This window comes from Dreissena polymorpha, chromosome 9 (genome assembly GCF_020536995.1).
Source record: "Dreissena polymorpha isolate Duluth1 chromosome 9, UMN_Dpol_1.0, whole genome shotgun sequence".
Taxonomy (NCBI): domain Eukaryota; kingdom Metazoa; phylum Mollusca; class Bivalvia; order Myida; family Dreissenidae; genus Dreissena; species Dreissena polymorpha.
The window spans coordinates 49,357,536-49,368,650 of NC_068363.1; the positions used below are offsets into that span (position 1 = coordinate 49,357,536).

Genomic DNA, 11,115 nt, shown 5'->3' on the forward strand with positions numbered 1-11,115 from the left:
GCACCACCCGTCTCCGATAGGATTGAAACTTGGATTTCAGCACAAATTATTAATTTTTATAAAAAAAGTTTTTTATCCACTTAATTGCTCACATCACAATTTTTATCTCCTCCGTATTGCAAACATAACATTAATAATTTTTCTTTTTTATGTTCACACATTTAGTTGTTACATTTAGCATATCACACCTTTGTTATGAGATTATAGTTTTTAGTATTGATCCTGATTTTAGTATTTTATGACTTGTTAGTACTTCATACACTTTACTAAAAAAACAAGAAGTCAATATTTTGAAAACAAGTATTTGTTTCAAAATTCTGTACATTTGACCATGATTTTACATTTTACAAATGGCTGTAAACTTAACAATCATCACAGCTAAACCCTTTCCTACTCAGAATCAAAATGAAAATGTCTATTGCGCAACAAGCAGAAAAGCAGAACAGCCTGTTAGTAACTCACAGACTGTTGAGGTTTTATGCTGTTTGCTGCTCATTGGTATCTTATGCTTGGAAATGGAGCCTTTAAATCATGATCATGAATCTATCAAGAAAGGTCTTTAAGTTAATATAATCCTTGTTTCAGCATGTCACGATTACCGACTGGCTGGGCAACAACTGGAGGCGTGGTCAACCCGGCAAGGCAGCGCACCCTAACTCTCGCTTTACCTGCCCTGCTGGCCAATGCCCGATCATCCACCCCAAGTGGGAGGACAAGAAGGGCGTGCCCATCAGCGCCTTCATCTTTGGAGGACGCCGACCCACAGGTGAGTGGTTAGTGACCTGCTGGTTAGTGGTTGGTGACCCACTGGTGACAGGTTGGTGACCCACTGGTGAGTAGTTGGTGACCCACTGATGAGTGGTTGGTGACCCACTGGTGTCAAGTGGTTGGTGACCCACTGGTGATTGGTTGGTGACCCACTGGTGAGTGGTTGGTGACCCACTGGTGATTGGTTGGTGACCCCACTGGTGATTGGTTGGTGACCCACTGGTGATTGGTTGGTGACCCACTGGTGAATGGTTGGTGACTCACTGGTGATTGGTTAGTTACCCACTGGTGATTGGCTGTTGACCCACTGGTGATTGGTTGGTGACCCACTGGTAAATGTTTGGTGACCCACTGGTGATTGGTTGGTGACCCACTGGAGATTGGTTGGTGACCCACTGGTGAATGGTTGGTGACCCACTTGTGAGTGGTTGGTGACCCACTGGTGAGTGGTTTGTGACCCTCTGGTGAATGGTTGGTGACCCACTGATGAGTGGTTGGTAAGTGGTTGGTGACCGACTGGTGTCAAGTGGTTGGTGACCGACTGGTGATTAGTTGCTGACCCACTGGTGATTGGTTTGAAGACCCACTGGTGACTGGTTGGTGACCCACTGGTGATTGGTTGGTGACCCACTGGTGAATGGTTGGTGACTCACTGGTGATTGGTTGGTGACCCACTGGTGATTGGTTGTTGACCCACTGGTGATTGGTTGTTGACCCACTGGTGATTGGTTGTTGACCCACTGGTGATTGGTTGGTGACCCACTGGTAAATGGTTGGTGACCCACTGGTGATTGGTTGGTGACCCACTGGAGATTGGTTGGTGACCCACTGGTGTCAAGTGGTTGGTGACCCACTGGTGATTGGTTGTTGACCCACTGGTGATTGGTTGGTGACCCACTGGTAAATGGTTGGTGACCCACTGGTGATTGGTTGGTGACCCACTGGAGATTGGTTGGTGACCCACTGGTGAATGGTTGGTGACCCACTTGTAAGTGGTTGGTGACCCACTGGTGATTGGTTGGTGACCCACTGGTGAGTGGTTGGTGACCCACTGGTGAGTGGTTTGTGACCCTCTGGTGAATGGTTGGTGACCCACTGATGAGTGGTTGGTGACCCACTGGTGTCAAGTGGTTGGTGACTCACTGGTGATTGGTTGGTGACCCACTGGTGATTGGTTGGTGACCCACTGGTGATTGGTTGGTGACCCACTGGTGAATGGTTGGTGACTCACTGGTGATTGGTTGGTGACCCACTGGTGATTGGTTGTTGACCCACTGGTGATTGGTTGGTGACCCACTGGTAAATGGTTGGTGACCCACTGGTGATTGGTTGGTGACCCACTGGAGATTGGTTGGTGACCCACTGGTGAATGGTTGGTGACCCACTTGTGAGTGGTTGGTGACCCACTGGTGATTGGTTGGTGACCCACTGGTGATTGGTTGGTGACCCACTGGTGAGTGGTTTGTGACCCTCTGGTGAATGGTTGGTGACCCACTGATGAGTGGTTGGTGACCCACTGGTGTCAAGTGGTTGGTGACCCACTGGTGATTGGTTGTTGACCCACTGGTGATTGGTTGGTGACCCACTGGTAAATGGTTGGTGACCCACTGGTGATTGGTTGGTGACCCACTGGAGATTGGTTGGTGACCCACTGGTGAATGGTTGGTGACCCACTTGTAAGTGGTTGGTGACCCACTGGTGATTGGTTGGTGACCCACTGGTGAGTGGTTGGTGACCCACTGGTGAGTGGTTTGTGACCCTCTGGTGAATGGTTGGTGACCCACTGATGAGTGGTTGGTGACCCACTGGTGTCAAGTGGTTGGTGACTCACTGGTGATTGGTTGGTGACCCACTGGTGATTGGTTGGTGACCCACTGGTGATTGGTTGGTGACCCACTGGTGATTGGTTGGTGACCCACTGGTGATTGGTTGGTGACCCACTGGTGATTGGTTGGTGACCCACTGGTGATTGGTTGGTGACCCACTGGTGAGTGGTTTGTGACCCACTGGTAAATGGTGACCCACTGGTGAGTGGTTGGTGACCCACTGGTGAGTGGTTGGTGACTCATTGGTGAGTGGTTGGTGACCCACTGGTGAGTGGTTGGTGACTGACTGGTGTGTGGCTGGTGGATATTGCTGAGAGGGGCATATTGAAAAGCTGGTTTGTTTGTTTTCGGGTTAAATAAGGCTAATCAGAGACGACACTTTCCGTCAAATCTGGATTTTCGCTAAGAAGAGACTAGCTTTAAACGAATAAAAACATTAAAGCGTAAAGTGTCGTTCCTGATTAGCCTGTGGGGACTGCACAAGCATATGCTTAAAACCCCCTTTTCCCAGAGAGCGGATTATGTTTATTGTTTATCAGGTGTTTCCCAGAATACATCTGTTTGTGAATGTTCTTAATTTTGGTAACGTTAAATGTAAGTTCAAAGTATGAAAAATGCAATTTGATTAAATACTTGAACATACATGTACCATTACCAAAACACTAACAAAAAATAAGATTGACTTAAATAATTGGTTTTGTTTTTCCATGCAAACAAAAAAAATCTGCTATGCTCCAATATTTCATTTCAACTGCCTTGTTGCATGCTACAGGTGTGCCACTGGTGTATGAGGCCTTCAGTTGGCGACATGGAGTCATGATCGGTGCCACCGTCAAGTCCGAGGCAACAGCAGCTGCTGAGTTTGCAGGCAAGAGTATCATGCACGACCCCATGGCCATGCGCCCGTTCCTCGGATACAACTTTGGAAAATACCTTGACCACTGGCTGTCCCTGGAGAAGCCACCCCACAAGGTAAACATGTTATTATTTAACTCATGGCTCTAGGGCCTGTATCCATAGAAGAATTCTAATTCTTAAGTCTAAGAATATACTTTGGAATGTTCAAGACTAATCAAATTTAGCATTAAGCCCATCTACCTACACCATTTGTCATAAGAACATTTTCTTAATTACATAATTACCGGTTGTAGCCTGTATATGTTCAAACACTTGACGTATGTGTCTTGGTGCAAAGTCTTTTCTTATTTCATAAATCTAAGAATGGGTTGGTGAATAGGAGCTCTCACCTGTCATGTAACAGCCACAAGATGGATGCTCACCAGTAGAATCAGTGCGAATTTCCTATGCAATCGCCAAAGTCCCTATCATCCTCAGAGATTAACATCTTTTTGTGTGTCGTCAGTCATGCGCAAACTTTTTATTCAAACAATGTCTCCTCCTTAACTGCTTGGCTTATTATACCCTCATTACCATTGGTAATGGGGGCTGTATAGGAGTCACTTTGTCGGTTGGTCTGTCTTACCTGAAAATTTCATCCGATTTTCACCAAACTTGGTCAAAAGTCGTATCTAGATGGTGTCTAGGTCAAGTTTGAAAATGGGTCATTCCGGGTCAATAACTAGGTCACGGGGTCACTAAGTGCCTTTTAAACCGAAAGTTTGTCCGGACCATAACTATATCATTTATTGTAAGATTCTTAAGTGACATGGTACATTTGTTCACCATCATGGGACAATGTGCGAAAGAAGAACGTCCATATCTCCAAGGTCAAGGTCACACTTGGAGTTGCCCATAAATGAGCTTGTCCAGGCCATAACTTTGTCATTTATTGTTAGATTTTAAAATGAGTTGGTACATTTGTTCACCATCATGGGACGGTGTGTCAAGCGAAAGAAGAACATCGTTATCTCCAAGGTCAAGGTCACACTTTGAGTTCAAAGGTAAAACATGGCCATAAATGAGCTTGTCCGGGCCAAAACAATGTTGTTCATTGTGAGATTTTACAATCATTTGGCACATTTGTTCACCATCATTTGACGGTGTGTCATGCAAAAGAATTACGTCGATATCTCCAAGGTCAAGGTCAAATTGATTTCAAAAGTAAAAAATGGCCATAAATGATCTTGTCCGGGCCATTAATATGTCATTCATTGTGAGATTTTGAAATAACTCATTGTATTTGTTTACAATCATTGGGCAGTGTGTCATGCAAAAGAATTACGTTGATATTTCCAAGGTCAAGGTCACACTTGGAGTTCAAAAGTCAAAAATGGCCATAAATGAGCTTGTCCGGGCCATAACTATGTCATTTATAGTGAGATTTATAAATGACTCTGTATATTAATTTTGTTCACAGTCATTGTACGGCGTGGCATGCGAAAGAATTCAAGAGTTCAAAGGTGAAAATGGCAATAAATGATAATGGCATAATAATTGTTAAAAATCGCCATAAATTAGCTTCTCTTGTTTTGTGAAGACAGCATGCAAAATAGTCTGTATCAATGCAGCATGTGGGGGTATACTGACGTCACGTCTGTGACAAAGCTCTAATTTTAATCTGACTTCATATGAATGATTGGCTTTCCTCTTTCAAAGATGTCAAAATAGTTCTGGTCAGCTGCATAGATAGATCAACAGAGTTACAAATATTTTATTTTATTGTATGTGTATAGTGAAGTGGTATTAAGTTTGATGTTCAACATCTTTAAGGGTTCCTTAACTAAGTTTGTTTCAATCATGCCCCTGGGTTCAAAATTAGCCTTTTTCTCTCTACCTCCGATTCAAGTGAGGCAGTTGTCAGTTCCTGGCATAAGTATGTGCTCTTAAGTACTGGTAAACCATCTAACTCAGGACATGTGTGAGCAGATTAACTGACTGCAGTGATATCACTGAAATACTGTTGAAAACAGCCAAAATTCAAGCAAGCAAACCTTATTCATAGAATCATTTGATGGAAAACAATTATATTCCCAGGAAAATTATAATCATAAATGGAACTTGACAACACTTCAAAGTCTTAGTCACGTGTCTTAGTAACGCTCTGGGTAACCAGGTTAAGCAGTCCGCATTGACTAATCAGGGACAACATTTTCCGCCTTAACTGGATTGTTGTTATTAAGAGTCTTCCTTTAAACCAAAAATACAAGAAAAGCGGAAAGCCTCTTCCCAGATTAGCCTATGTGGTCCCTGATTAGCCTATGTGGTCCCTGATTAGCCTATGTGGTCCCAGATTAGCCTATGTGGTCCCAGATTAGCCTATGTGGTCCCAGATTAGCCTATGTGGTCCCAGATTAGCCTATGTGGTCCCTGATTAGCCTATGTGGTCCCAGATTAGCCTATGTGGTCCCTGATTAGCCTATGTGGTCCCTGATTAGCCTATGTGGTCCCAGATTAGCCTATGTGGTCCCAGATTAGCCTTTGTGGTCCCAGATTAGCCTATGTGGTCCCAGATTAGCCTATGTGGTCCCAGATTAGCCTATGTGGTCCCAGATTAGCCTATGTGGTCCCAGATTAGCCTATGTGGTCCCAGATTAGCCTATGTGGTCCCAGATTAGCCTATGTGGTCCCTGATTAGCCTATGTGGTCCCAGATTAGCCTATGTGGTCCCAGATTAGCCTTTGTGGTCCCAGATTAGCCTATGTGGTCCCAGATTAGCCTATGTGGTCCCTGATTAGCCTATGTGGTCCCAGATTAGCCTTTGTGGTCCCAGATTAGCCTTTGTGGTCCCAGATTAGCCTATGTGGTCCCAGATTAGCCTATGTGGTCCCAGATTAGCCTTTGTGGTCCCAGATTAGCCTATGTGGTCCCAGATTAGCCTATGTGGTCCCTGATTAGCCTATGTGGTCCCTGATTAGCCTATGTGGTCCCTGATTAGCCTATGTGGTCCCAGATTAGCCTATGTGGTCCCAGATTAGCCTTTGTGGTCCCAGATTAGCCTATGTGGTCCCAGATTAGCCTATGTGGTCCCTGATTAGCCTATGTGGTCCCAGATTAGCCTTTGTGGTCCCAGATTAGCCTTTGTGGTCCCAGATTAGCCTATGTGGTCCCAGATTAGCCTATGTGGTCCCAGATTAGCCTATGTGGTCCCAGATTAGCCTATGTGGTCCCTGATTAGCCTATGTGGTCCCTGATTAGCCTATGTGGTCCCAGATTAGCCTATGTGGTCCCTGATTAGCCTATGTGGTCCCTGATTAGCCTATGTGGTCCCTGATTAGCCTATGTGGTCCCAGATTAGCTTATGTGGTCCCAGATTAGCCTTTGTGGTCCCAGATTAGCCTTTGTGGTCCCAGATTAGCCTATGTGGTCCCAGATTAGCCTATGTGGTCCCAGATTAGCCTATGTGGTCCCTGATTAGCCTATGTGGTCCCTGATTAGCCTATGTGGTCCCAGATTAGCCTATGTGGTCCCAGATTAGCCTTTGTGGTCCCAGATTAGCCTATGTGGTCCCAGATTAGCCTATGTGGTCCCTGATTAGCCTATGTGGTCCCTGATTAGCCTATGTGGTCCCTGATTAGCCTATGTGGTCCCTGATTAGCCTATGTGGTCCCAGATTAGCCTATGTGGTCCCTGATTAGCCTATGTGGTCCCAGATTAGCCTATGTGGTCCCAGATTAGCCTATGTGGTCCCAGATTAGCCTTTGTGGTCCCAGATTAGCCTATGTGGTCCCAGATTAGCCTATGTGGTCCCTGATTAGCCTATGTGGTCCCAGATTAGCCTATGTGGTCCCTAATTAGCCTATGTGGACTGCTCAGGCTAATCTGGGACAACACTTTACGCTCAAGCATTAAACCCTTGTTTCACAGAGCTAGTGCTCATGTCTTTTCCTGTCCTTTACAGCTTCCAAAGATCTTCCATGTGAACTGGTTCCGAGTAGACGAGGAAGGTCAGTTCATGTGGCCCGGTTTTGGTGACAATGTTCGAGTCCTGGACTGGATCATCAGGCGATGTGAGGGGGATGACAGCATAGCCATCAAGTCTCCCATCGGCTACTTGCCAAAGAAAGGTATGCTTAATCCTTCAGAAACAAAGTGAAAATGTCCATATGCAACCAGTAACTTGCAGTCTGCAAAAAATCCAAGTACTATATTTAACTGCAAACATGTAAAACGTGTCCCCTGTTTTGTTGTCAAATTGGAGAAAAAATATTTCATTTACTAGTAAACTAGCAAATTACACAAACAATGACAGCCATTTTAATGTTGCACAATCAATTTATCCACGTTTTGGAAAGCTTTACTTTCTGTTCAAAGATGGGAGTGTTTTTATGATCAGGAGCATGGGTTGCAAATCACCAACTAACAACATACCATTTTGCAGGCTCGATCAACATGGACGGCCTTGGCAAGATCAACTGGGAGGAGCTGTTCAGTCTGCCCAAGCACTACTGGACCTCGGACATTGAGGAAAACATTCGCTTCCTTGACCTGCAGGTATGTACAAACATTACAAAGCTTTACAGGCTTAACATCGTTTCATCAGTCAATTTGAAGCTTTTCACATATTCATACTACATTTATTTATATACCGTAATTACTCCTAGAAAATTTAGATACGAAAAATATTTAAAAATTACGAGCGTCCAAAATTTTAGAGACATACATGTTATGGTTGTTTGTCAATTATTATAATTAAATAAAACTAATTAATATATGTGCAATAATTTTATTGTCCTGTGCTCTCCTTTCCCTGCTTTCAATAAAGTATAACTTCAATTTCTTACCTGAAATGGTATAAAAAAAACATACTGCTTCCTGAATACGAAATCATTTCAAATGCTGTTGGGTGAAACCATTGTTTATTTTACAGGTATACATGGTAATCTAACCAATAACGCAATTGTAATGGGCCATTGCCATCAGGTTATTCTTTGCCAGGTTTTATTACGATAATCCGGTTGTAAAACTTCATGATGGATAAGCGAAAGCAGAAATCTAGTAAACTAGCGCTGTAAAATATACTGTCCAAAAATTGGAGTCATTAATTATGGACGAAAATCCGTATGTCTGAAAATATAGAGTCATGAAAAATAATTATTTTGGCTAAAAAAGAGGGTGTCTGAGAACTTAGTGTCTGAAAACTTAGAGTAATTACGGTATATGACGCAAACCATGGCATGTATTTTGTTCTTTCAACACATTGCCAGTCCTGTTGGGCAGATATATCTGCGGCAAAAATTGAGAGTGTCTTGACAAATATTATGATTCCTAATTCATTTATGAAAAGTTATTCACACCAAAGAAAGGGTTTATATTGGAGTCACTGTATATCATTTGGTCAGTCCAAATAGAAGGTTTGTATTTTTCAGATACAGTACAAGACTTCAACATAAAACTTCATGAGTGTATTGATATTAATGATGAGAAGTGCCATGCAAAAAAAAATAAAAAAAAATCACTTTATTAAATTAGAGTAATTGCTAATGTGTTGTTTTTTGTATTGTGTCACTTTTTAGGTCTATATCATAGATATGCTACAATATTTCAATATGAAACTGCATGGGTGTATGGATATCAATACGGAGACTTGCATTTACAAACATTTACACTACACTTAAATATTTTTTTAGGATTATACCGTATATCAAGAGATTTGCAACCATCCATAAAAAAACTTGATATGGCCGGGGATATCTATTCAAAGAATTTGCTTTTCTTAATATGTAGTCCAAGTTTAATTCTGAATGTAGAAGGTAAAAAACTTGATCACCAGGTCAGGTCTTCAACAATTGGTGTATTTTGAACTCTGATGAGCGCTTTTAGGCCATCATGGACTTCTTGTTTTTGCACATAATTACCTCCCTTTTTTATTTGCAGCTCATTAGTTCAATGAGTAACCCTTTCTCACTCAGAAGCAAAGTGACAATGGCTATATATAAACAGCATGAAACCAGAACAGCCTGCAAGTAACTCTTAGTCTGTTCATGTTTTATGCTGTTTGCTGCTCATCAGTAACTTAGTGTTGGAAATGAAGCCTTTTAAACTTAAATATTAAGATAGCCTGCAAGTAACTCACAGTCAGTTCATGTTTTATGCTGTCTGCTGCTCATCAGTAACTTAGTGTTGGAAATGAAGCCTTTCAAACTTGAATATATTAAGAAAGGACTTAAATTTAATTTGATTTTGTAAGGGACTTCAAAAGCGTCAAAGTGCGTTTCTAAGTGGTAAAGGATTAATTCATAGGACCAGTATTTGCTAGTATTACATTCAACTGTTCTAAATCTTGACTGCACTGAGTTACCCCCCTTTATCACCACTTGCAGGTTGGTGAGGATCTTCCCCAGGCGATTCGTGATGAGCTTGCCGTTCAGAAGAAGAGAATCGAAGAAGAGCTTTTCGCGTAAGGGGGAATGTGCTTGTATTTCACAAGATTCTTGGCTTTGAAAAAGCCCTATTTTCAAGGACTGACCTGTTTAACAGAAGTTCAAGTTATTTTTGACATTTTTTGTGAGATTCAATAAAAATTACTTATTGTTCAAGGGGTGACTTTTTAAACAGTTGTTGTTATTAGGAATGTACTTTTTAAAGATGATTAAATATTTTCCATGCTGTTCTTTTGTTTTTTAATCTTCTTTTAGTGTTTTGTCTGATGTTAATGTCAGGATCATATTTTATTTTGCAAATATGGCGGTTTTGGTGCAAGTGATGTTACCAAATACTAAGTTTATATGTTTTTCAATGTAACCTATTTACTACTATGATTAGCATAGTTAAGGTATAAAAAATTAAGAACTATTGTAATTCGGTAGATTGTAGATTGGCAAGTTGTTGACTTTTGTGTGCTTATGTGTTTATAGTATGTGTTTTACAGGTAACTAAATTCTCCTATAATTTTATTTCAGTGATGATGGCAAATAAAAAATTCTGAGGACTAGCTAACCGATTTGTGTATCAGTTGATTTGCGTAAGAAAAACACATATTGATTGGGTCGAAAAGAAAGCAGTTTTTTAACATTTTATGTCACAGTGTGCTATAAAAATGCTTCTTTCATTGCCAAACTAAAAAAACATAACTATAATTACCAATGAAATTATTGAAAGTGACTATAAATCAACATGTGTTTCTGTAATAAAGACTAGATGCTTGTATCTTTGCCTATTTATTATTAAATAGAAGACTTCCAACAGAAAACGTATGTAAGGGCTTTAGTCGCCCAGTTAATTTGCATTTAAAAGCCTCACATGTGGACAGTGTTTTAATTACTTGTTAGGTGTGTTGATGTTGTTTTGTTTAATTTAATGTAAATGATCTGTTCATATATATGTATAATATAATTTCACATATTTACGGACGCATTCTACCATTCAAATGCAAGGGTTAAAGTATTTTTTCTGACTTTGACAGGTTTATGTTGATGTTCTTCTCAATCATTACTTGAGGTGTATCTATTAGTAAACAGAATGCTATCTTTTTTTTTCTTGACTATTGTTTCTTGTTTTGTTTTTACAGCTATCAACATTGATTTCATAATATTTCAAGTGTGACATTATACGCATAACTCGCCTATTGTAGCTGTTTATAGAGTGTGTGAGGGTTTGTATGTAATAAAACATGTTAGTCATA

The 11,115-nt window shown here is 41.3% G+C and overlaps 1 protein-coding gene across 2 annotated transcripts in view; it reads left to right on the forward strand.

Moving 5' to 3' along the window:
* LOC127846490 (phosphoenolpyruvate carboxykinase [GTP]-like) overlaps positions 1-11,115 on the forward strand; it is a 28,555-nt gene extending 17,440 nt beyond the window's left edge. For both annotated transcript variants that reach the window (XM_052377770.1, XM_052377771.1), the window contains exons 9-14: positions 586-766; positions 3,367-3,566; positions 7,393-7,558; positions 7,873-7,985; positions 9,815-9,891; positions 10,394-11,115. In XM_052377770.1, coding sequence (XP_052233730.1) covers positions 586-766; positions 3,367-3,566; positions 7,393-7,558; positions 7,873-7,985; positions 9,815-9,891; positions 10,394-10,409 — 753 coding nt within the window. In that variant the 3' untranslated portion in view covers positions 10,410-11,115. The remainder of the gene's footprint in view (positions 1-585; positions 767-3,366; positions 3,567-7,392; positions 7,559-7,872; positions 7,986-9,814; positions 9,892-10,393) is intronic.